General features: G+C 51.6%; 1 protein-coding gene across 1 annotated transcript in view; it reads left to right on the top strand.

Moving 5' to 3' along the window:
- Window positions 1-26,273, top strand: part of LOC134341228 (ankyrin-repeat and fibronectin type III domain-containing 1) — a gene marked incomplete at its 5' end in the record, with an annotated part of 187,324 nt that overhangs the window by 124,608 nt on the left and 36,443 nt on the right. Inside the window, 2 exons of the mRNA XM_063039062.1 lie at window positions 14,804-15,023; window positions 15,935-16,542. Of these exons, the coding sequence (XP_062895132.1) occupies window positions 14,804-15,023; window positions 15,935-16,542 (828 nt within the window). The remainder of the gene's footprint in view (window positions 1-14,803; window positions 15,024-15,934; window positions 16,543-26,273) is intronic.

Genomic DNA, 26,273 nt, shown 5'->3' on the forward strand with positions numbered 1-26,273 from the left:
GGGGTTTGTCAGGGAGGGGTTTGACGGGGAGGGGTTTGTCAGTGAGGGGTTCGATGGGGAGGGGTTTGTCGGGAAGCGGTTTGACAGGGAGGGGTTTGACGGGGAGCGGTTTGTCAGGGAGGGGCTTGTCGGGGAGTGGTTTTACAGGGAGTGGTTTCTCAGGCGTTTGTCAGGGAGGGGTTCGATGGGGAGTGGTTTGTCAGGGGTTTGTCAGTGTAGGGTTTGAAGGGGAGGGGTTTGACAGGAGGCGTTTGACAGGGAGGGGTTTGACGGAGAAGGGTTTGTCAGGGACTGGTTTGACCGGGAGAGGTATGACAGGGAGGGGTTTGTCAGTGTAGGGTTTGACAGGGAGTGGTTTGTCAGGGAGGGTTTGTCAGTGTAGGGTTTAACAGGGAGTGGTTTGTCAGGGAGGGGTTTATCAGGGAGGGGTTTGACAGGGAGGGGTTTGACAAGTAGGGGTTTGTCGGGGAGGGTTTGACAGGGAGTGGTTTGTCGGAAAGGGGTTTGTCAGGGAGGGGTTTGATGGAGAAGGGTTTGACCGGGAAGGGTTTGACAGGGAGGTGTTGGTCAGGTAGGGGTTTGTCAGGGAGGGGTTTGTCGGTGTAGGGTATGATCGGGATGGTTTGACAGGGAGGGGTTTGACGGGGAGGGGTTTGACGGGGAAGGGTTTGACAGGGAGGGGTTTGACGAGGAGGTGTTTGAATGGGAGGGCTTTGACGGAGAAGTGTTTGTCAGGGAGGGGTTAGTCAGGGAGGGGTTTGACCGGGAGGGGTATGACAGGGAGGGGTTTGTCAGTGTAGGGTTTATGGGGAGGGGTTTGACTGGGAGGGGTTTGTCAGGGAGAGGTTTGTCAGGGAGGGTTTGACCGGGAGGGGTTTGACCGGGAGGGGTTTGACAGGGAGGGGTTTGTCAGTGTAGGGTTTGACGGGGAGGGGTTTGACAGGGAGGGGTTTGTCAGTGTAGGGTTTGTCGGGGAGGGGTTTGACAGAGAGGTGTTTTTCAGGGAGGCGTTTGTCAGGGAGAGGTTTGTCGGGGAGGGTTTTGACGGGGAGAGTTTTGACGGAGGGGTTTGTCGGGGAGGGGTTTGACGGGTAGGGGTTTGTCAGACAGTGGTTTGACGGGGAGTGGTTTGTCAGGGAAAGGTTTGACAGGGAGGGGTTTGGCAGGGAGGGGTTTGACGGGGAGTGGTTTGACAGGGAAGGGTTTGTCTGGGAGGGGTTTGTCAGTGTAGGGTTTGACGGGGAGGGTTTTGACGGAGAAGGGTTTGTCAGGGACTGTTTTGACCGGGAGGGTTTGTCAGGGAGGGGTTTGACGGACAAGGGTTTGTCAGGGAGGGGTTTGACCCGGAGGGGTTTGTCAGGGTGTGCTTTGACGGAGAAGGGTTTGTCAGGGAGAGTTATGACCGGGAGGGTTATGACAGGGAGGGGTTTGTCAGTGTAGGGTTTGACGGGGAGTGGTTTGTCAGGGAGGGGTTTGACATGGAGGGGTTTGACAGGGAGGGGTTTGTCAGTGTAGGGTTTGACGGGGAGGGGTCTGAAGTAGAGGGGTTTGTCAGCGAGGGGTTTGTCGTGGAGGGGTTTGACGGAGAAGGGTTTGTCAAGGACTGGTTTGATCGGGAGGGGTTTGTCAGGGAGGGCTTTGACGGAGAAGGGTTTGTCAGGGAGGGGTTTGTCAGGGAGGGGTTTGACCGGGAGAGGTATGACAGGGAGGGGTTTGTCAGTGTAGGGTTTGACGGGGAGTGGTTTGTCAGGGAGGGGTTTGACAGGGAGGGGTTTGACAAGTAGGTGTTTGTCGGGGAGGGTTTGACAGGGAGGGGTTTGACAGGGAGTGGTTTGTCGGAAAGGGGTTTGTCAGGGAGGGGTTTCATGGAGAAGGGTTTGACCGGGAAGGGTTTGACAGGGAGGTGTTGGTCAGGTAGGGGTTTGTCAGGGAAGGGTTTGTCGGTGTAGGGTATGATCGGGATGGTTTGACAGGGAGGGGTTTGACGGGGAGGGGTTTGTCAGTGTAGGGTTTGACGGGGAGGGGTCTGACGTGTAGCGGTTTGTCAGCGAGGGGTTTGTCGTGGAGGGATTTGACAGGGAGGGGTTTTTCAGGGAGGGGTTTGACGGGGAGTGGTTTGTCAGGGAGGGGTTTGACGGGGAGGGGTTTTTCAGGGCGGGGGTTTGACAGGGAGGTGTTGGTCAGGGCGGGGTTTGTCAAGGAGGGGTTTGTCAGTGTAGGGTTTGACGGAGAGTGGTTTGTTAGGGAGGGTTTTGACAGAGAAGGGTTTGTCAGGGAGGGGTTTCTCAGGGAGGGGTTTGACAGGGAGAGGTTTGTCAGGGAGGGGTTTCTCAGGGAGGGGTATGACCGGGAGGGGTTTGACAGGGAGGGGTTTGTCAGTGTAGGGTTTGACGGGGAGGGGTCTGTCAGCGAGGGGTTTGTCAGGGAGAGGTTTGTCAGGGAGGGGTTTGACGGGGAGAGGTTTGACAGGGAAGGGTTTGACGGAGAAGGGTTTCTCAGGGAGGGGTTTGACCGGGAGGGGTTTGACAGCGAGGGGTTTGTCAGTGTAGGGTTTGACAGGGAGGGATTTGACGGGGAGGGGTTTGTCGGGGAGGGGTTTGACAGGGAGGTGTTGGTCAGAGAGTGGTTTGTCAAGGAGGGGTTTGTCTGTATAGCTTTTGACGGGGAGTGTTTTGTCAGGGAGGGTTTTGACGGAGACGGGTTTGTCAGGGAGGGGTTTCTCAGGGAGGGGTTTGATGGGGAAGGGTTTGACAGGGAGGGGTTTGACGGGGAGGGGTTTGACAAGGAGGGCTTTGACGGAGAAGGGTTTGTCAGGGAGTGGTTTGTCAGGGAGGGGTTTGACCGGGAGGGGTATGACAGGGAGGGGTTTGTCAGTGTAGGGTTTGACGGGGAGTGGTTTGTCAGGGAGGGGTTTGACAGGGAGGGGTTTTACATGTAGAGGTTTGTCGGGGAGTGTTTGACAGGGAGGGGTTTGACGGGGAGGGGTCTGTCGGAAAGGAGTTTGTCAGGGAGGGGTTTGACGGAGAAGGGTTTGACCGGGAAGGTTTTGACAGGGAGGTGTTGGTCAGGTAGGGGTTTGTCAGGGAGAGGTTTGTCGGTGTAGGGTGTGATCGGGATGGTTTGACAGGGAGGGGTTTGACGGGGAGGGGTTTGTCAGTGTAGGGTTTGACAGGGAGGGGTTTGACGTGGTGGGGTTTGACAGGGATGGGTTTGTCTGGGAGGGGTTTGACGGAGAGGCGTTTGACGGGGAGGGGTTTGTCAGTGTAGGGTTTGACGGGGAGGGGTTTGACGTGGTGGGGTTTGACAGGGAGGGGTTTGTCTGGGAGGGGTTTGACGGGGAGGCGTTTGATGGGGAGGGGTTTGACAGGAAAGGGTTTGTCTTGGAGGGGTTTGTCAGTGTAGGGTTTGACAGGAGTGGTTTGACAGGGAGGGGTTTGACGGAGAAGGGTTTGTCAGTGAGGGCTTTGTCAGGGAGGGGTTTGACCGGGAGGGGTTTAACAGCGAGGGGTTTATCAGGGAGGGGTTTGTCAAGGAGGGGTTTGTCAGGGAGGGGTTTGTCGGGGAGGGCTTTGTCAGGGAGGGGTTTGTCGGGGAGGGTTTGACAGCGAGGGGTTTGACGTGGAGTGGTTTGTCGGAAAGGGGTTTGTCAGGGAGGGGTTTGTCGGTGTAGGGTATAATCAGGAGGGTTTGACAGGGAGGGGTTTGACGGGGAGGAGTTTGACGGACAAGGGTTTATCAGGGAGGGGTTTGACCGGGAGGGGTTTGACAGCGAGAGGTTTGTCAGGGAGGGGTTTGACAGGGAGGGGTTTGATGGGGAGGGGTTTGTCAGTGTAGAGTTTAACGGGGAGGGGTCTGACGTGGAGGGGTTTGTCAGTGAGGGGTTTGTCGTGGAGGGGTTTGACAGGGAGGGGTTTGTCGGGGAGGGGTTTGACAGGGAGGGGTTTGACGGAGAAGGGTTTGTCAGTGAGGGCTTTGTCAGGGAGGGGTTTTTCGTGAGGGGTTTGACAGGGAGGTGTTTATCAGGGAGGGTTTGTCAGTGAGGGGTTTGTCAGCGAGAGGTTTGTCGGGGAGGGGTTTGACGGGGAGGGGTTTGACAGGTAAGGGTTTGACGGGGAGGGGTTTGATGGAGAAGGGTTTCTCAGGGAGGGCTTTGACTGGGAGGGGTTTGACAGGGAGGGGTTTGTCAGTGTAGGGTTTGACAGGGAGAGGTCTGACGTGGAGGGGTTTGTCAGCGAGGGGTTTGTCGTGGAGGGGTTTGACAGGGAGGGGTTTGTCGGGGAGGGGTTTGACAGGGAGGGGTTTGACGGAGAAGGGTTTGTCAGTGAGGGCTTTGTCCGGGAGGGGTTTTTCGTGAGGGGTTTGACAGGGAGGTGTTTATCAGGGAGGGTTTGTCAGGGATGGGTTTGACAGCGAGGGGTTTGACGGGGAGGGGTTTGTCGTGGAGGGGGTTTGACAGAGAGGTGTTGGTCAGGGCGTGGTTTGTCAGGGAGGGTTTTGTCAGCGAGGGGTTTGTCAGTGAGGGGTTTGTCAGCGAGAGGTTTGTCGGGGAGGGGTTTGACGGGGAGGGGTTTGACAGGTAAGGGTTTGACGGGGAGGGGTTTGATGGAGAAGGGTTTCTCAGGGAGGGCTTTGACTGGGAGGGGTTTGACAGGGAGGGGTTTGTCAGTGTAGGGTTTGACAGGGAGAGGTTTGACGGGGAGGAGTCTGTCGGGGAGGGGTTTGTCAGTGTAGCTTTTGACGGGGAGGGTTTTGTCAGGGAGGGTTTTGACGGAGAAGGGTTTGTCAGTGAGGGGTTTCTCAGGGAGGGGTTTGACGGGGAGGGCTTTGACGGGGAAGGGTTTGACAGGGAGGGGTTTAACGGGGAGGGGTTTGACAGGGAGGGGTTTGACAGGGAGGGTTTTGTCGGGGAACGGTTTGACAGGGAGGGGTTTGACAGGGAGGGGTTTGACGGGGAGGGGTTTGACAGGGGAGGGTTTGTCTGGGAGGGGTTTGTCAGTGTAGGGTTTGACGGGGATGGGTTTGACGGGGAGGGGTTTGTCTGGGAGGTGTGTGACGTGGAGGGGTTTGACAGGGAGGGGTTTGTCGGGGAGGGGTTTGACAGGGAGGGGTTTGTCAGGGAGGGGTTTGACGGGGTGGGATTTGACAGGGAGGGTTTTGTCAGTGTAGGGTTTGACAGGGTGTGGTTTGACAGGAGTGGTTTGACGGGAAGGGGTTTGACAGGGAGGTGTTTGTCCGTGTAGGGTTTGATGGGGAGGGGTTTGCCGGATAAGGGTTTGTCAGTGAGGGCTTTGTCAGGGAGGGGTTTGACAGGGAGGGGTTTGTGAGTGTAGGGTTTGACGGGGAGGGGTTTGACGGAGGGGTTTGACAGGGAGGGATTTGTCGGGGAGGGTTTGACGGGGAGGGGTTTGACAGGGAGAGGTTTGTTGGGGAGGGGTTTGATAGGGTGGGGTTTGTCAGGAACGGGTTTGTCGTGGAGGGGTTTGTCGGGTAGGGGTTTGTTGGGGAGGGGTTTGACGGGGAGAGGTTTGACGGGGAGGGGTTTGTCAGATAGGGGTTTGACAGGGAGGGGTTTGTCGAGGGGTGGTTTGAAAGGGAGTGGTTTGTCGGGGAGGTGTTTGACGGGGAGGGGTTTGACGGGGATGGGTTTGACAGGGTGGGGTTTGTGTGGGAGGGGTTTGTCAGTGTAGGGGTTGACGGGGAGGGGTTTGACAGGAGGCATTTGACGGGGAGGGGTTTGTTGCGGAGGGGTTTTACAGGGAGTGATTTCTCAGGGGTTTGTCAGGTAGGGGTTTGACAGGGAGGGGTTTGACAGGGAGGCGTTTGACGGAGATGGGTTTGTCAGTGAGGGGTTCGATGGGGAGGGGTTTGTCGGGAAGGGATTTGACAGGGAGGGGTATGACGGGGAGGGGTTTGTCAGGGAGGGGCTTGACGGGGAGAGTTTTGACAGGGAGGGGTTTGTCGGGGAGGGGTTTGACGGGGAGGGGTTTGACGGGGAGGGGTTTGTCAGGGAGCGGTTTGACGGGGAGTGGTTTGTCGGGGTGTGGTTTCACAGAGAGGGGTTGGTCAGGGTGGGGTTTGACAGGGAGGGTTTTGTCAGGGAAGGGTTTGACAGGGAGGGGTTTGACAGGGAGGGGTTTGATGGGGAGGGGTTTGACAGGGAAGGGTTTGTCTGGGAGTGGTTTGTCACTGTAGGGTTTGACGGGGAGGGGTTGGACAGGAGGGGTTTGACAGGGAGAGGTTTGACGGGGAGGGGTTTGACGGAGGGGTTTGTCAGGGAGGTGTTTGACTGGGAGGGGTTTGTCAGGGAGGGCTTTGACGGAGAAGGGTTTGTCAGGGAGGGGTTTGACGGGGAGGGGTTTGTCAGTGAGGGGTTCGATGGGGAGGGGTTTGTCGGGAAGGGGTTTGACAGGAGGGGTTTGACAGGGAGGGGTTTGACGGGGAGGGGTTTGCCGGAGGGGTTTGTCATGGAGCGGTTTGACAGGGAGGGGTTTGATGGGGAGGGTTTTGTCAGGGAGACGTTTGTCGGGGAGGGGTTTGATAGGGTGGGGTTTGTCAGGAACGGGTTTGTCGTGGAGGGGTTTGACGGAGTGGTTTGTCGGGGAGGGGTTTGTCAGGGAGGGGTTTTTTCGGGAGGGGTTTGACGGGGAAAGGTTTGATGGGGAGTGGTTTGTCAGATCGGGGTTTGACAAGGAGGGGTTTGTCGGGGGGGGTGGTTTGAAAGGGAGGGGTTTGTCGGGGAGGTGTTTGACGGGGAGGGGTTTGACGGGGATGGGTTTGACAGGGTGGGGTTTGTCTGGCAGGGGTTTGACGGGGAGGGGTTTGACAGGGAGGGTTTTGTCGGGGAGGGGTTTGATGGTGTAGTGTTTGACGGGGAATGGTTTGACAGGGTGGGGATTGACTGGGAGGGGTTTGTCGGGGAGTGGTTTTACAGGGAGTGGTTTGTCAGGGGTTTGTCAGGGAGGGGTTCGATGGTGAGTGGTTTGACAGTGAGGCATTTGGCGGGGATGGGTTTGTCAGTGAGGGGTTTGACGGGGAGGGGTTTGTCAGGGAGGGGCTTGACGGGGAGAGTTTTGACAGGGAGGGGTTTGTCGGGGAGGGTTTGACGGGGAGGGGTTTGACAGGGAGGGGTTTGACGGGGAGGGGTTTGACAGGGTGGGGTTTGTCTGGCAGGGGTTTGTCAGTGTAGGGGTTGACGGGGAGGGGTTTGACAGGAGGCGTTTGACGGGGAGGGTTTGTTGCGGAGGGGTTTTGCAGGGAGTGATTTGTCAGGGGTTTGTCAGGGAGGGGTTTGACAGGGAAGTTTTTGACGGGGATGGGTTTGTCAGTGAGGGGTTCGATGGGGAGGGGTTTATCGGGAAGGGGTTTGACAGGGAGGGGTTTGACGGGGAGGGGTTTGACAGGGAGGGTTTTGTCGGGGAGGGGTTTGATGGTGTAGTGTTTGACGGGGAATGGTTTGACAGGGTGGGGATTGACTGGGAGGGGTTTGTCGGGGAGTGGTTTTACAGGGAGTGGTTTGTCAGGGGTTTGTCAGGGAGGGGTTCGATGGTGAGTGGTTTGACAGTGAGGCGTTTGACGGGGATGGGTTTGTCAGTGAGGGGTTTGACGGGGAGGGGTTTGTCAGGGAGGGGCTTGACGGGGAGAGTTTTGACAGGGAGGGGTTTGTCGGGGAGGGTTTGACGGGGAGGGGTTTGTCAGGGAGCGGTTTGACGGGGAGTGGTTTGTCGGGGAGTGGTTTCACAGAGAGGGGTTTGTCAGGGTGGGGTTTGACAGGGAGGGTTTTGTCGAGGAAGGGTTTGACAGGGAGGGGTTTGACAGGGAGGGGTTTGACGGGGAGGGGTTTGACAGGAGGGGTTTGACAGGGAGGGGTTTGACGGGGACGGGTTTGACAGAGGGGTTTGTCAGGGAGGGGTTTGACCGGGAGGGGTTTGTCAGGGAGGGCTTTGACGGAGAAGGGTTTGTCAGGGAGGGGTTTGATGGGGAGGGGTTTGTCGTGAAGGGGTTTGACAGGGAGGGGTTTGACAGGGAGGGGTTTGTCAGTGTAGGGTTTGACGGGGAGGGGTTTGTCAGTGAGGGGTTCAATGGGGAGGGATTTGTCGGGAAGGGGTTTGACAGGGAGGGGTTTGACAGGGAGGGTTTTGTCGGGGAACGGTTTGACAGGGAGGGGTTTGACGGGGAGGGGTTTGACAGGGAAGGGTTTGTCTGGGAGGGGTTTGTCAGTGTAGGGTTAGGGTTAGGGGAGGGGTGTGTCAGTGAGGGGTTCGATGGGGAGGGGTTTGTCGGGAAGGGGTTTGACAGGAGGGATTTGACATGGAGGGGTTTGACGGGGAGGGGTTTGACGGAGTGGTTTGTCAGGGACGGGTTTGACCGGGAGGGGTTTGTCAGGGAGGGCTTTGACGGAGAAGGGTTTGTCAGGGAGGGGTTTGACAGGGAGGGTTTTGTCGGGGAACGGTTTGACAGGGAGGGGTTTGACGGGGAGGGGTTTGACAGGGAAGGTTTTGTCTCGCAGGGGTTTGTCAGTGTAGGGTTTGACGAGGAGGGGTTTGTCAGTGAGGGGTTTGACAGGGAGGGGTTTATCGGGGAGGGGTTTGTCAGTGTAGGGGTTGACGGGGAGGGGTTTGACAGGAGGCGTTTGACGGGGAGGGGTATATTGCGGAGGGGTTTTACAGGGAGTGATTAGTCAGGGGCTTGTCAGGGAGGGGTTTGACGGGGAGGGGTTTGACAGGGAGGTGTTTGACGGGGATGGGTTTGTCAGTGAGGGGTTCTATGGGGAGGGGTTTGTCGGTAAGGGGTTTGACAGGGAGGGGTTTGACGGGGATGGGTTTGACAGGGTGGGGTTTGACGGGGAGGGGTTTGACGGAGGGGTTTGACAGGGAAAGGTTTGTCGGGGAGGGGTTTGATAGGGTGGGGTTTGTCAGGAATGTGTTTGTCGTGGAGGGGTTTGTCAGGTTGGGGTTTGTCAGGGAGGGGTTTGACGGGGATGGGTTTGACAGGGTGGGGTTTGACGGGGAGGGGTTTGACGGGGAGGGGTTTGACAGGGAAAGGTTTGTCGGGGAGGGGTTTGATAGGGTGGGGTTTGTCAGGAATGTGTTTGTCGTGGAGGGGTTTGTCAGGTAGGGGTTTGTCAGGGAGGGGTTTGACGGGGAGAGGTTTGACGGGGAGGGGTTTTACAGGGAGTTGTTTGTCAGGGGTTTGTCAGGGAGGAGTTTGTCAGGGAGGGGTTTGTCGGGGAGGGTTTGTCGGGGAGGGGTTTGATAGGGTGGGGTTTGTCAGGGAGGGGTTTGACGGGGAGAGGTTTGACGGGGAGGGGTTTGTCAGATAGGGGTTTGACAGGGAGGGGCTTGTCGGGGGGTGGTTTGAAAGGGAGGGGTTTGTCGGGGAGGTGTTTGACCGGGAGGGGTTTGACGGGGATGGGTTTGACAGGAGGCGTTTGACAGGGAGGGGTTTGTTGCGGATGTGTTTTACAGGGAGTGATTTGTCCGCGGTTTGTCAGGGAGGGGTTTGACGGGGAGGGGTTTGACAGGGAGGCGTTTGACAGAGATGGGTTTGTCAGTGAGGGGTTTGATGGGGAGGGGTTTGTCGGGAAGGGGTGTGACAGGGAGGGGTTTGACAGGGAGGGGTTTGACGGTGTAGTGTTTGACGGGGAATGGTTTGACAGGGTGGGGATTGACTGGGAGGGGTTTGTCGGGGAGTGGTTTTACAGGGAGTGGTTTGTCAGGGGTTTGTCAGGGAGGGGTTCGATGGTGAGTGGTTTGTCAGTGAGGGGTTTGACGGGGAGGGGTTTGTCAGGGAGGGGCTTGACGGGGAGAGTTTTGACAGGGAGGGGTTTGTCGGGGAGGGTTTGACGGGGAGGGGTTTGTCAGGGAGCGGTTTGACGGGGAGTGGTTTGTCGGGGAGTGGTTTCACAGAGAGGGGTTTGTCAGGGTGGGGTTTGACAGGGAGGGTTTTGTTGAGGAAGGGTTTGACAGGGAGGGGTTTGACAGGGAGGTGTTGTTCAGGGAGGGGTTTGTCCGTGCAGGGTTTGATGGGGAGGGGTTTGACGGGGAGGGGTTTGACGGAGGGGTTTGACAGGGAGGAGTTTGACGGGGAGTGTTTGACAAGGTGGGGTTTGACAGGGAGGGCTATGACGGTTTGGGGTTTGACATGGAGGGGTTTGTCTGGGAGGGGTTTGTCAGTGTAGGGTTTGACGGGGAGGGGTCTGTCACGGAGGGGTTTGTCACGTAGGGGTTTGACAGGGAGGGGTTTGATGGGGAGGGTTTTGTCAGGGAGAGGTTTGTCGGGGTGGGGTTTGATAGGGTGGGGTTTGTCAGGAACGGGTTTGTCGTGGAGGGGTTTGACAGGGAGTGGTTTGTCGGGGAGGGGTTTGTCAGGGAGGGGTTTGTTCGGGAGGGGTTTGACGGGGAAAGGTTTGATGGGGAGTGGTTTGTCAGATAGGGGTTTGACAGGGAGGGGTTTGTCGGGGGGGTGTTTGAAAGGGAGGGGTTTGTCGGGGAGGTGTTTGACGGGGAGGGGTTTGACGGGGATGGGTTTGACAGGGTGGGGTTTGTCTGGCAGGGGTTTGTCAGTGTAGGGGTTGACGGGGAGGGGTTTCACAGGAGGCGTTTGACGGGGAGGGGTTTGTTGCGGAGGGGTTTTACAGGGTGTGATTTGTCAGGGGTTTGTCAGGGAGGGGTTTGACGGGGAGGGGTTTGACGGGGAGGGGTTTGACAGGGAGGCCTTTGACGGGGATGGGTTTGTCAGTGAGGGGTTCGATGGGGAGGGGTTTATCGGTAAGGGGTTTGACAGGGAGGGGTTTGACGGGGAGGGGTTTGTCAGGGAGGGGTTTGACAGGTGGAGTATGTCGGGGAGGGGTTTGTCGGGGAGGGGTTTGACGGGGAGGGGTTTGACAGGGAGGGGTTTGACGGGGAGGGGTTTGTCGGGGAGTGGTTTTACAGGGAGTGGTTTGTCAGGGGTTTGTCAGGGAGGGGTTCGATGGGGAGTGGTTTGTCAGGGGTTTGTCAGGGAGGGGTTTGACGGGGAGGGGTTTGACAGGGAGGCGTTTGATGGGGATGGGTTTGTCAGTGAGGGGTTTGTGGGGATGGAGTTTGACAGGGAGGGGTTTGATGGGGTGGGGTTTGACAGGGAGGGGTTTGTCTGGTAGTGGTTTGACGGGGAGGGGTTTGACGGGGAGGGGTTTGACAGGGCAGGGTTTGTCAGGGAGGGGTTTGTCAGTGTAGGGTTTGACAGGGTGTGGTTTGACAGGAGTGGTTTGACAGGGAGGGGTTTGACAGGGAAGGGTTTGACGCGGAGGGGTTTGTCGGGGAGGGGTTTGGCAGGGAGGTGTTGTTCAGGGAGAGGTTTGTCAGGGAGGGGTTTGTCCGTGTAGGGTTTGACGGGGAGGGGTTTGATGGAGGTGTTTGACAGGGAGGGGTTTGTCGGGGAGGGTTTGACGAGGAGGGGTTTGACAGGGAGGGCTATGACGGGCTGGGGTTTGACATGGAGGGGTTTGTCTGGGAGTGGTTTGTCAGTGCAGGGTTTGACGGGGAGGGGTTTGTCATGGAGGGGTTTGTCGGGGAGGTGTTTGACAGGGAGGGGTTTGACGGGGAGGGGTTTGTCATGGAGAGGTTTGTTGGGGAGGGGTTTGATAGGGTGGGGTTTGTCAGGAACGGGTTTGTCGTGGAGGGGTTTGACGGGGAGTGGTTTGTCGGGGAGGGGTTTGTCAGTGAGGGATTTGTTGGGGATGGGTTTGACGGGGAGAGGTTTGACGGCGAGGGGTTTGTCAGATAGGGGTTTGACAGGGAGGGTTTTGTCGGGGGGTGGTTTGAAAGGGAGGGGTTTGTCGGGGAGGTGTTTGACGGGGAGGGGTTTGACAGGGATGGGTTTGACAGGGTGGGGTTTGTCAGGGAGGGGTTTGTCAGGGAGGGGTTTGACAGGGAGGCGTTTGATGGGGATGGGTTTGTCAGTGAGGGGTTCGATGGGGAGGGGTTTGTCGGGAAAGGGTTTGACACGGAGGGGTTTGACAGGGAGGGGTTTGACGGGGAGGGGTTTGACGGGGAGGGGTTTGTCGGAGGGGTTTGACGGAGGGGTTTGTCGGGGAGGGGTTTGACAGTGTAGTGTTTGACGGCGAGAGGTTTGTCGTGGAGTGGTTTTACAGGGAGTGGTTTGTCAGGGGTTTGTCAGGGAGGGGTTCAATGGGGAGTGGTTTGTCAGGGTTTGTCAGGGAGGGGTTTGACAGGGAGGCGTTTGACGGGGATGGGTTTGTCAGTGAGGGGTTCGATGGGGAGTGGTTTGTCAGGGAGGGGTTTGACGGGGAGGAGTTTGTCAGGGAGGGTTTGACGGGGTAGTGTTTGACGGGGAGGGGTTTGTCGGGGAGTGGTTTTACAGGGAGTGGTTTGTCAGGGGTTTGTCAGGGAGGGGTTTGACGGGGAGTGGTTTGTCAGGGATTTGTCAGGGAGGGGTTTGACGGGGAGGGGTTTGACAGGGAGGGTTTGACAGGGAGGGGTATGACTGGCAGGGGTTTGACGGGGAGGGATTTGACCGGGAGGGTTTTGACAGGGAGGGTTTGTCAGGGTAGGCTTTGACAGTGTCGGGTTTTCCAGGGAGGGGTTTGTCAGTGTAGGGTTTTACAGGGAAGTGACAGGCTCTGTGTTGGCATGTTTAGAAGTTTGTTTATTGTCACTCAACCACACGTGTATTCTGACAAATGAAAATATGTTCCTCCATATCTCAGTGCACCTAGTGTAACTTTCACTGTGCATAAAGTATTATTATCCAGATACATTCACAAATAATGAAGTGTGTTTGCACAATAAGCGGTATAACCTCGGAGGTGGTAGTGAGTCTCAGTCGTGGGGATTTGACTACGAATGTTAAAAGTGAGGTGTACAGAGCTTTAGCCAAACTCAGTGACTGCTGCCCCAGCCTGACCGACAGTGGGGAATTCCTTCACAGTTGGTAACTTTGTGAGATGACAGACGCTTTAAATCCTTGCTTACCTTTTAAAACACATTGTTTATTATCATTCTGAAGACAGCAGATTCCATGGGAAAATTATTTCCAGGATTCTGATGCTACCTTGAAGCAGCGATTTAGAAAGACAGGGCAGAATTCCTGTGAACCTTAGATCTGACCGATGGTTGTGGTCTGAACCACCTCTGAACGCATCAGGTAAACAGCTGGAGTCCCTGGTGCTGGCAGGAGCTGAGCCAAACCACACAGCTGGACTGCCTGGGAGAGCCTGTCATCAGCAGGGGCCTGATTGTCTCAGTGCCCAAGAAATGTCCATCATTCCCCCGAAAGGGAATCCCACTGTAATCCTCTTCCAGGGATTGAAACAGGCATTCAGTGAAGGACCATCTCAGCACCTAACCCTGAACAGGGATCAGTCATCGTCATCAAAGGGTACAGCACAGAAACAGGCCCTTTGGCCCATCCAATCCATGCTGAACCATTTAAACTGCTTGCTCCCACCAGTCTGCACCGGAACCATAGCCCTCCATAGTCTGACCATCCTTAAAAAAGCATGTTACTTCGAAGAACTCCAGTAAATTTGTCAAACTTTTTACAAAGCAATGTAAACTGTCTTTGATTTCTTTTAGTTAAATAAAGTATCCCATCATAACATGCTTTAACAATATCGCCACTGCAAACTACTGGTCTGTAGTTTCTTACTTTCTATTATCCTATTTTTGATTACATTATATTTGCTGTTTTTCAATCCAATGGAACTATCACTGAATCCAGAAAACTGAAAGTAAGGCATTAACAATCCCATGAATTCCACTAGAGCCCAGTGACTTGTCATTCTGCAGCATCAACAATTTGCTTAGTACCACTTCTCAATTCTCAATTAACAGCTCTTTCTGGAATGAACTTCACATTCACTGCAGTGAAGACTGATGCAAAATGCCTGTTTAACACTTCTGCCACCTCCATGTTTTCCATTATTCCCATTCCTTTTTAACCCCACCCCTTCTATGTTGAGACATACTACATTTGTCCAATAGTATTTATTCCTTCTGAAATTCCACAAACCACACTGTGTGGAAGGAATCTGAATAACCTAACAAATTTGCCAAGAAGAAATTTGTAAAACTACACCTATGTAAACACCAGGGTCTCAGCACAAACAGTTCCACTCGAGCCCCCAGCTCAGTTGTGTGGAGTGAAGCTGCTGGAAACCATGGAGTGGGGATGCACAGACTGGGTTGTAGGCAGCTCCGTGCTTGGAAAATGGTACATTAGCTAACAGTTGTTCTTGGAAAGGCCTACATGGAGAGGATGTCTCCTATAAGACGGGGGTTGTCTGGCACCAGAGGGCACAGTCTCAGAATAGAGGGATATCCATTTAGAACAGAGATGAGGAGGAATTTCTTTAGCCCAGAGAGTGGTGAATCTGTGGAATTCATTGCCACAGACAGTAATGGAGGCTAAATTATTGAGTATATTTAAATTCAATTAAAGATGTTTGTCATTTCAAGTACACAAGTGTAAAGGAGAAAAAAAAAATTACTCTGGATCCATTGCAGCCCAAAAAAACCACAAAAAATATAAATCTGCAAGATAAATTATGTACATAGATTGATTGTATGTGCATAAAGTAATGCTAGGCACTGGAGGGTCTGTACAAAAGGCGACTGACAGGAAATGATAAAGCCGATGTGAATAGATTCTTGATTAATCAGGGTGTCAAAGGTTACCGGGAGAAGGCAGGAGAATGGGATTGAGAGGGATAATAAATCAGCTGTGGTGGAACGGCAGAGCAGACTTGATGGGATGAATGACCTAAATCTGCTTCTAAGTCTAATATGGCCTTTTGTTTCACTAGAAAATGGAGGAGGTGTGGCGGGAGGTGCGCTGGATAATGGACGTGTTACAGTATGCCAGATACAAGCAGCCACCAGGGGGAATTCCTCTCTGCTGGCTGCTCAACTTTACCGGAGAGCGAGGAAAGGAGCAGCCGCAAATTACACCAGCCAGCCCTGACTACCTGCCATCGCCCAGTCCCTCTCCAGAGACCAAGCACCGGTATCTCAGCCCTGCAGGAGGTAAGCAACGTGAGGCTACTGGACATCAGTCAGACTCTAAATTCATTTCAACTAGCCATCAACACTGCATCCATCATCTGTGGCTCTGTTTGTCACATCGTTATGATCTGCCCCATCAGCTCATGCCTGGGAGGGGAGGGAGTAGTGTGGCTCAGTAGTACAATGGGTAGAGCTATTGCTATCCCGAACTCTGGCACTGTCGGTATGGAGTTGCTATGTTTTCCCGGGGATCATGTGAGTCCCCTCTGGATGCTCCGGTTTCCTGTGAAAATTGTTCCAGTATGTGCTGAGGAGCAGAATTGAGAGGCGTTGGATGAGAACGTGGGCAGAATCAAACTGACTTAGGGTAGGATTGGTGTCCATGAGTAGTTAATGGTCAGCATGGACTCAATGGGCCATAGGGCCTGGTTTTGTGCGGTATCCGATTCTCCCCTGAGGCCATTGTGTCAGCCTCAAATTCCCAGTTTCTTTCACATTTTTGCCATATTTCTGGTTTCGGACAGTCTCTGCTAACTCATCCCTGGCTGGACAGTTCCCTGCATCGTATCTGCACCGTAACCAAAGTGACCACCTCGGAAAAGCAGAATCCATTCTTAGCAGAGTGGTTAATGACCAGACTGCTTTCTCCATTCTCTAGACGTTGTGTAATCATCACAGTAGACAATTAAAAAGCTCATTGAAAGTGATTCCATAGGTTGTGGGAACAGTTCAGTGAGTGAAATTGAGTGAAGTTATCAACTCTGGTTCAAAAGCCTGATAACAGAAGAGCAATAACTGTTCCTGAACCTGGTGATGTGGGTCTTGAGGCTCCTTGAGGCTCCTTTACTGATGAACGTCTATGTATGGTATGTCTCTGTCCAGAGCTTTCCCTCCAGGGTGGCAGTATTGACAGAATTTCCTCCCCTCTCCAGGTTCACCCACCACAGCTGATGAAGAAGGTTCATCGGAGGTATTTTTGACCATGTCCGGTGATAGTGATTCCAGAGCTCAGAGCCACAAAGAGCTGGATCTCATCCCATCCTCCACGGCCAACAACAGCAGGAGACTCAGCCTCACCCTGGCAGAAGGCGCTCCTGACGTCCTGAGGGCACATGGGCCCCAGTCTCAGAAAGATACCAGGCACCTGCTCTTCCATGACAGTGACTTTGTCCCCCCAAGCAGGCAGATCGAGCTCTTGCATATTACAGAGAAAAGGCAAGCCTATTGTGTCCGAACCAGCAGCCTTGATGTCCCTGCTCAGCCCTTTCACACTCAGAGAAACTGTTGGTCTCGAGCTGAGTCTCTGCATGAATCTCCAATGGAACACAATTCCGGTGGCTCAGGGACAAAAGGATATCTGCTCAATCAGGTCCACCCTGAGCGTACTCCCGAATCAAAGGGTCCCACAGAGTGGATTGCCCTGACACAGAGTTCTCTGGAGAAGGAGGTACCACCTAAGGAGAGCCAACAGCTGAACTCCATGAGTTTAAGTGTTTATCCCCAGTACCAAACAGGATTGGCCAAGGAGATGAGTGTCAAGGTGTGTATGTCCATGGATAACACGTTGCTGAATTAGGCGGGTTTCAGCAATTCCGGGTAGAAGTTACTGACCACCTACTGCAAACAGAACAAGCACAGGTTTGCAACGTATGTGGCCCCAGAATGATCCCTGCTCATTTACCCCCTCCTCTGTTGGTCTTAACCCCAATACCCTGGTGCCCTTTCCTCTACCCACCGAGATCTGGACAACCCTCACTTCTGGGCTGTTCCCTCTACCCTCACTGAGCTCTGAGCCGTAATGCCAACACACTGGGACCATTCGCTCTGTCCACCGAGCTCTGGGCCTTAACCCCAACATGCTGGAGCCATTCCCTCTACCCACCGAGCTCGAAGCAACCCCAACACACTGGGGCCATTCCCTCTACCCAACGAGCTCTGGGCCTTAACCCCAATACACAGGTGCTTTTTCCTCTACCCACCGAGTTCTAAGCAACCCCAACACATCGGGGCCATTTCTTCTACCCACTGAGATCTGGGCCTTAACCGCAGCACACTGGGGCTGTTCCCACTACCCATCAAGATCGAAACAACCCCAACACACTCGGGCCATTCCCTTTACCCACCGAGCTTTGGGCCTTAACCCCAACACAATGGGGCCATTCCCTCTACCCACCAAGATCTAGGTCTGACCCAGGCATGCAGATGAGAGCCCTTGTTTCCAAAACTCCCTTCAAACCAGCTTAGGCAGGGAATTTGAATCTCAATCAAATTCAGTCAAGGGAGAAACATAGAAACATAGAAAACCTACAGCACAATACAGGCCTTTCGGCACACAAAGCTGTACCGAACATGTCCATACTTTAGAAATTACCTAGGGATACCCATAGCCTTCTATTTTTTTGAAGCTCCATGTATCCATCCAGGAGTCTCTTAAAAGACCCTATTGTATCCACCTCCACCACGTCACCGGCAGCCCATTCCATGCACATACCACTCTCTGTGTAAAAAACTTACCCCTGACATCTCCTCTGTACCTACTTCCAAACACCTTAAAACTGTGCCCTCTCGTGTCAGCCATTTCAGCCCTGGGAAAAAGCTTCTGACGATCCACATGATCAATGCCTCTCATCATCTTATACACCTCTATCAGGTCACATCTCATCCTCCATCACTCCAAGGAAAAAAGGCCAAATTCACTCAACCTATTCTCATAAGCATGCTCTCCAATCCAGGCGACATCCTTGTAAATCTCCTCTGCACCCTTTCTATGGTTTCCACATCCTTCCTGTAGTGAGGCGACTAGAACTGAACACAGTACTCCAAGTGGGGTCTGACCAGGGTCCTATATAGCTGCAACATTACCGCTCGGCTCCTAAACTCAATCCCATGATTGACGAAGGCTAATACATCGTAAGCTTTCTTAACCACAGAGTCAACCTGCGCAGCAGCTTTGAGTGTCCTATGGACTCGGACCCCAAGATCCCTCTGATCCTCCACACTGCCAAGAGTCTTACCATTAATACTATATTCTGCCATCATATTTGACCTACCAAAATAAACCACCTCACACTTATCTGGGTTGAACTCCATCTGCCACTTCTCAGCCCAGTTTTGCATCCTATTAATGTCCCGCTGTAACCTCTGACAGTCCTCCACACTATCCACAACACCCCCAACCTTTGTGTCATCAACAAATTTACTAACCCATCTCTCCACTTCCTCATCCAGGTCGTTTATAAAAATCAGGAAGAGAAGGGGTCCCAGAACATATCTCTGAGACACTCCACTGGTCACCAACCTCCATACAGAATATGACCCGTCTACAACCACCCTTTGCCTTCTGTGGGCAAGCCAGTTCTGGATCCACAAAGCAAGGTCCCCTTGGATCCCATGCCTCCTTACTTTCTCAATAAGCCCTGCATGGGTTACCTTATCAAATGCCTTGCTGCTGAAATCCATGTACACTGCATCTACTGCTCTACCTTCATCAATGTGTTTAGTCACATCCTCAAAAAATTTTCAATCAGGCTCGTAGGGCACGGCCTGCCTTTGACAAAGCCATGCTGACTATTCCTAATCATATTATGCCTCTCCAAATGTTCATAAATCCTGCCTCTCAGGATCTTCTCCATTAACTTATCAAACACTGAAGTAAGACTCACTGGTCTATAATTTCCTGGGTGAGCAACATCCGCAATCCTCCAATCCTCCGGAATCTCTCCTATTCCCATTGATGATGCAAAGATCATCACCAGAGGCACAGCAATCCCCTCCCTCGCTTCCCACAGTAGCCTGGAGTACATCTTGTCCAGTCCCCGTGACTTATCCAACTTGATGCTTTCCAAAAGCTCCAGCACATCCTCTTTCTTAATATCTACATGCTCAAGCTTTTCAGTCCGCTGTTACTCATCCCTACAATCGCCAAGATCCTTTTCTGTAGTGAATAATGAAGCAAAGTATTCATTAAGTACCTCTGCTATCTCCTCTGGTTCCATACACACTTTTCCACTGTCACACTTGATTGAGAATATAAAGGAGGATAGTAAAAGCTTCTTTAGGTATGTGAGAAGGAAAAAAATAGTTAAGACCAAAATTGAGCCCTTGAAGACAGAAGCGGGTGAATTTATTATGGGGATCAAGGAAATGGCAGATGAGTTGAACAGGTACTTTGGATCTGTCTTCACTAGGGAAGACACAATCAATCTCCCAGATGTAATAGTGGCCAAAGGACCTAGGGTAATGGATGAATTGAAGGAAATTTATATTAGGCAGGAAATGGTGTTGGATAGGCTGTTGGGTCTGAAGGCTGATAAGTCCCCAGGACCTGATGGTCTGCATCCCAGGGTACTTAAAGAGGTGGCTTTAGAAATTGTGGATGCATTGGTAATCATTTTCCAATGTTCTATAGATTCAGAATCAGTTCCTGTGGATTGGAGGGTGGCTAATGTTGTCCCTCTCTTCAAAAAGGGAGGAAGAGAGAAAACAAGGAATTATAGACCGGTTAGCCTGACGTCGGTGGTGGGAAAGATACTGGAGTCAATTATAAAATATGAAATTACAACACTTCTGGATAGTAGAAACAGGATTGGTCCGAGTCAGCAGGGATTTACGAAGGGGAAATCGTGCTTGACTAATCTTCTGGAATTTTTTGAGGATGTAACTATGAAAATGGACAAGGGAGAGCCAGTAGATGTGGTATACCTGGACTTTCAGAAAGCCTTTGATAAAGTCCCACATAGGAGATTAGTAGGCAAAATTAGGGCACATGGTATTGGGGGCAGAGTACTGAAATGGATTGAAATTTGGCTGGCTGACAGAAAACAAAGAGTAGCGATTAACGGGTCCCTTTCGGAATGGCAGGCGGTGACCAGTGGGGTACCGCAGGGTTCAGTGCTGGGACCGCAGCTGTTTACAATATATATTAATGATTTAGTTGAGGGTATTAAAAGTATCATTAGCAAATTTGCCGATGACACAAAGCTGGGTGGCAGTGTGAAATGTGAGGAGGATGTTATGAGAATGCAGGGTGACTTGGACAGGCTGAGAGATTGGGCAGATGCAGTTTAATGTGGATAAATGTGAGATTATCCACTTTGGTGGTAAGAACGGGAAGGCAGATTATTATCTAAATGGAGTCAAGTTAAGAAAAGGGTAAGTACAACGAGATCTAGCTGTTCTTGTACATTAGTCACTGAAAGCAAGCATGCAGGTACAGCAGGCAGTGAAGAAAGCTAATGGCATGCTGGCCTTCATAACAAGGGGAATTGAATATAGGAGCAAAGAGGTCCTTCTGCAGCTGTACAGGGCCCTGGTGAGACCACACCTGGAGTACTGTGTGCAGTTTTGGTCTCCAGATTTGAGGAAGGACATTCTTGCTATTGAGGGAGTGCAGCGTAGGTTCACGAGATTAATTCTCGGGATGGCAGGACTGTCATATGTTGAAGGATTGGAGCGACTGGGCTTGTATACTCTGGAATTTAGGAGGCTGAGAGGGGATCTGATTGAAACATATCAGATTATTAAGGGATTGGACACACTGCAGGCAGGAAGCATGTTCCCGCTGATGGGTGAGTCCAGAACCAGAGGCCACAGTTTAAGAATTAGGGGTAGGCCATTTAGAACAGAGTTGAGGAAAAACTTTTACACCCAGAGAGTGGTGGATGTGTGGAATGCTCTGCCCCAGAAGGCTGTGGAGGCCAAGTTTCTGGATGCTTTCAAAAAAGAGATGGATAGAGCTCTTAAAGATAGCGGAATCAAAGGTTATGGGGATAGGGCAGGAGCTGGATACTGATAGTGGATGATCAGCCATGATCACAGTGAATGGTGATGCTGGCTCGAAGGGCCAAATGGCCTACTCCTGCACCTATTGTCTATTGTCTATTGTCCTATTCTTTCACATTTTATCCTTTTGCTCTTCACATACTTGTAAAATGCCTTGTGGTTTTCCTTAATCTTGTCCGCCAAGGCCTTCTTATGGCCCCTTCTGGCTTTCCTAATTTCTTTCTTAAGCTCCTTACTGCTAGCCTTATAATCTTCTAGATCTCTATCATTACCTAGTTTTTTGAACCTTTTGTAAGCTCTTCTTTTCTTCTTGATTAGATTTACAACAGCCTTTGTACACCACGGTTCCTGTACCCTACCATCCTTTCCCTGTCTCATTGGAATGTACCTATACAGAGCTCCACGCAAATATCCCCTAAAAATTTGCCAGATTTCTTCCGTACATTTCCCTGAGAACATCTGTTCCCAATTTATGCTCCCAAGTTCCTGCCTGATAGCCTCATATTTCCCCTTACTCCAATTAAATGCTTTCCTAACTTGTCTGTTCCTATCCCTCTCCAATGCTATGGTAAAGGAGATAGAATTGTGATCACTATCTCCAAAATGCCCTCCCACTGAGAGATCTAACACCTGACCAGGTTCATTTCCTAATACCAAATCAAGAACAGACTCTCCTCTTGTCGGCTTATCTACATATTGTGTCAAGAAACCTTCCTGAACACACCTAACAAACTCCACCCCATCTAAACCCCTCGCTCTAGGGAGATGCCAATTGATATCTGGGAAATTAAAATCTCCCAGCATGACAATCCTGTTATTATTACTCCTTTCCAGAATCTGTCTCCCTATCGGCTCCTCGATGTCCCTGTTACTATTGGGTGGCCTATAAAAAACAACAGTAAAGTTATTGACCCCTTCCTGTTTCTAACTTCCACCCACAGAGACTTTGTAGAAATTCCCTCCATGACTTCCTCCTTTTCTGTAGCCGTGACACTATCTCTGATCAACAGTGCTAGGCCCCAATCTCTTTTGCCTCCCTCCTTGTCCTTTCTGAAACATCTAAAGCCTGGCACTTGAAGTAGCCATTCCTGCCCCTGAGCCATCCAAGTCTCTGTAATGGCCACAACATCATAGCTCCAAGTGCTGATCCACGCTCTAAATTCCGCTTTGTTCACAATACTCCTTGCATTAAAATAGACACATCTCAAACAATAGGTCTGAGCGTGTCCCTTCTCTATCACCTGTCTATCCTCCCTCTCGCACTGTCTCCAAGCTTCCTCTATTTGTGAGCCAACCACCCCTTCCTCCGTCTGTTCAGTTTGGTTCCCACCCCCCAGCAATCCTAGTTTAAACTCTCCCCAATAGCGTTAGCAAACCTCCCCGCCAGGATATTGGTCCCCCTCGGATTCAAGTGCAACCCGTCCTTTTTGTACAGGTCACTGCTGCCCCAAAAGAGGTCCCAATGATCCAGAAATCTGAATCCCTGCCCCTGTTCCAATCCCTCAGCCACACATTTATCCTCCACCTCACTGTATTCCTATACTCACTGTCACGTGGCACAGGCAGTAATCCCGAGATGACTGCCTTTGTGGACCTGCTTCACAACTTCTTTCCTAACTCCCTGTAGTCTGCTTTCAGGACCTCCTCCCTTTTCCTGCCTATGTCGTTGGTACCAATATGTACCACGACCTCTGGCTGCTCTCCTTCCCACTTCAGGATATCGTGGACGTGATCAGAAACATCCTGGACCCTGGCACCTGGGAGGCAAACTACCATCTGTGCTTCTTTCCTGCATCCACAGAATCGCCTGTCTGACCCCCTAACTATAGAGTCCCCTATTACTGCTGCCATCCTCTTCCTTTCCCTACCCTTCTGAGCCACAGGGCCGGACTCTGTGCCAGAGACACAATCACTATTGCTTCTCCCAAGTAGGTCATTCCCCCCCCCCCATTCAGTACTCAGACAGGGGTACTTATTGTTCAGGGGGCAGCCACAGGGGTACTCTTTCGTATCTAACTCTTGCCCTTCTCTCTCCTGACTGGTACCCTGGTGTAACGATAAGTTTTAATCTACAATTTGAGAGGGAGAAGGGAAACTTGGAAGTGTCAGTATTACAGTTGAACAAAGGGAACTATGGTGCTATGAGGGAGGAGCTGGCCAAAGTTCAATGGAACAATACCCTAGCAGGGATGACATTGGAACAGCAATGGCAAGTGTTTCTGGGAATAATGCGGAAGGTGCAGGATCAGTTCGTTCCAAAGAGGAAGAAAGATCCTAAGGGGAGTAAGGGGAGGCCGTGGCTGACAAGGGAAGTCAAGGACAGCATAAAAATAAAAGAGAAGAAGTATAACATAGCAAAGACGAGTGGGAAGCCGGAGGATTGGGAAACTTTTAAAGAGCAACAGAAGGTAACTAAAAAGGCAATACGCGGAGAAAAAATAAGGTACGAAGGTAAACTAGCCAAGAAGAGAAAGGAGGATAGTAAAAGCTTCTTTAGGTATGTGAAAAGGAAAAAAATAGTTAAGACCAAAATTGGGCCCTTGAAGACAGAAGCGGGTGAATTTATTATGGGGAACAAGGAAATGGCAGACGAGTTGAACAGGTACTTTGGATCTGTCTTCACCAGGAAAGACACAAACAATCTCCCAGATATAATAGTGGCCAAAAGACCTAGGGTAATGGATGAACTGAAGGAAATTTATATTAGGCAGGAAATGGTGTTGGATAGGCTATTGGGTCTGAAGGCTGATAAGTCCCCGGGACCTGATGGTCTGCATCCCAGGGTACTTAAGGAGGTGGCTTTAGAAATCATGGATGCATTGGTAATCATTTTCCAATGCTCTATAGATTCAGGATCAGTTCCTGTGGATTGGAGGGTGGCTAATGTTGTCCCTCTCTTCAAGAAGGGAGGAAGAGAGAAAACAGGGAATTACAGACCGGTTAGCCTGACGTCGGTGGTGGGAAAGATGCTGGAGTCAATTATAAAAGATGAAATTACAACACATCTGGATAGTAGTAACAGGATTGGTCCGAGTCAGCATGGATTTACGAAGGGGAAATCGTGCTTGACTAATCTTCTGGAATTTTTTGAGGATGTAACTATGAAAATGGACAAGGGAGAGCCAGTGGATGTAGTGTACCTGGACTTTCAGAAAGCCTTTGATAAAGTCCCACATAGAAGATTAGTGGGCAAAATTAGGGCACATGGTATTGGGGGCAGAGTACTGACATGGATTGAAAATTGGCTGGCTGACAGGAAACAAAGAGTAGCGATTAACGGGTCCCTTTCGGAATGGCAGGCGGTGACGGTGACCAGTGGGGTACCACAGGGTTCAGTGCTGGGACCACAGCTGTTTACAATATATATTAATTATTTAGATGAGGGAATTAATAGTAACATTAGCAAATTTGCCGATGACACAAAGCTGGGTGGCAGTGTGAAATGTGAGGAGGATGTTATGAGAATGCAGGGTGACTTGGACAGGCTGGGTGAGTGGGCAGATGCATGGCAGATGCAGTTTAATGTGGATAAATCTGAGGTTATCCACTTTGGTGGTAAGAACAGGAAGGCAGATTATTATCTAAATGGAGTCAAGTTAGGAAAAGGGGAAGCACAACGAGATCTCGGTGTTCTTGTGCATCAGTCACTGAAAGCAAGCATGCAGGTACAGCAGGCAGTGAAAAAAGCTAATGGCATGCTGGCCTTCATAACAAGGGGAATTGAGTATAAGAGCAAAGAGGTCCTTCTGCAGCTGTACACGGCCCTAGTGAGACCACACCTGGAGTACTGTGTGCAGTTTTGGTCTCCAAATTTGAGGAAGGACATTCTTGCTATTGAGGGAGTGCAGCATAAGTTCACAAGGTTAATTCCCGGGATGGCGGGACTGTCATATGTTGAAAGATTGGAGTGACTCGGCTTGTATACTCTGGAATTTAGAAGGCTGAGAGGAGATCTTATTGAACCATACAAGATTATTAAGGGATTACACGCTGCAGGCAGGAAGCATGTTCCCGCTGATGGGTGAGTCCAGAACCAGAGGCCACAGTTTAAGAATTAGGGGTAGGCCATTTAGAACGGAGTTGAGGAAAAACTTTTACACCCAGAGAGTGGTGGATGTATGGAATGCTCTGCCCCAGAAGGCTGTGGAGGCCAAGTTTCTGGATGCTTTCAAAAAAGAGATGGATAGAGCTCTTAAAGATAGCGGAATCAAAGGTTATGGGGATAAGGCAGGAACTGAATACTGATAGTGGATGATCAACCATGATCACAGCGAATGGTGGTGCTGGCTCGAAGGGCTGAATGGCCTACTCCTGCACCTATTGTCTATTGTCTATTGTAACTACCTGCCTATAGCTCCTCTCTATCATCTCCTCACTCTCCCTGACCAGATGAAGGTCATTGAGCTGCATCTTCAGTTCCCTAACACAGTCCCTTAGGAGCTGCAGCTCAACGCACCTGGCACAGATGTGGCTGTCTGGGAGGCTGGGAGTCTCCCGGACTTCCTACATCTGACACCCAGTACAGAACACCGGCCTCACAGACATACTCCGTGTCAGTATTCTACAGAGGCAACCTACCTCACCTCAACCCTTTAACGCTGAAGCCCCATTGAGCCAAAGCTTTCCTGCTCTGTCGCCCTCTAATATAATGCCCACTGTATAAAGCTGTCTCCTTTTAAACTCTTCTTGCTGTTCTCCCTGGCTGACTCAGGTAGATGTGGGAACAATGTGGGAAGAGCAATTTGGAAAAGTAATAAGTGAAATAAACAGGAAAGCACAGTCTGAGAATTGTTGGATTTTGCCCGTACTCCCAGGAACCCTGTCATTCATGGTGTAGGTCTCCATCCATTGGTATCCCACAGTGCATCAGCTCACATCTGTCTGGACTGAACTCCATTTACCAATCCACCCAATGACCCAAAACCAAACTCCCCACACACTGCCCACAAATTCACCCATCTTAGTGTTAACAATGAATCATTATGAATACCAATGAAAAGTATTCATTTGGGACCTCACTCATACCTGCTGATACCGGTGCAGATGCCCCTATCAACCCTAAAGGGCCTCAGCCCTCCTGGATTAAACCTGCTTTTGCCCTAGTTTTACAATACCGGATGCCCCCACGCTCTGTGTAATGGAGGGGTGAGTTGCATTCCTAGAAAATGTTCCATATCATATTTTTCCATAACACGAAGCCATGTCATCTGCACATGAGTCAAGAAATGCTAGTTTAAAAAAATAATAAATCTGGAGATAATTTACTTTTTCCACATAAGTACTCTTAAGGGTGAATTTTCATTAACCAAACTGTCCAAATATGGAGATCGCCTATACTTTAAACCACCTCTGTACTGACCAAACGTTCTCTGCCAGTGGCTCCTGGCTCCTCTTTATCTTTGGTAGTGTCACCTACACGTTTATACTCTTAGTGGGACACTCTCTCCCTGCCATTTGCTGCCATATTCCTCTTTCTCCAGCCCTTGATTT

Source organism: Mobula hypostoma (assembly GCF_963921235.1).
Source record: "Mobula hypostoma chromosome 9 unlocalized genomic scaffold, sMobHyp1.1 SUPER_9_unloc_2, whole genome shotgun sequence".
In the NCBI taxonomy this organism is placed as follows: domain Eukaryota; kingdom Metazoa; phylum Chordata; class Chondrichthyes; order Myliobatiformes; family Myliobatidae; genus Mobula; species Mobula hypostoma.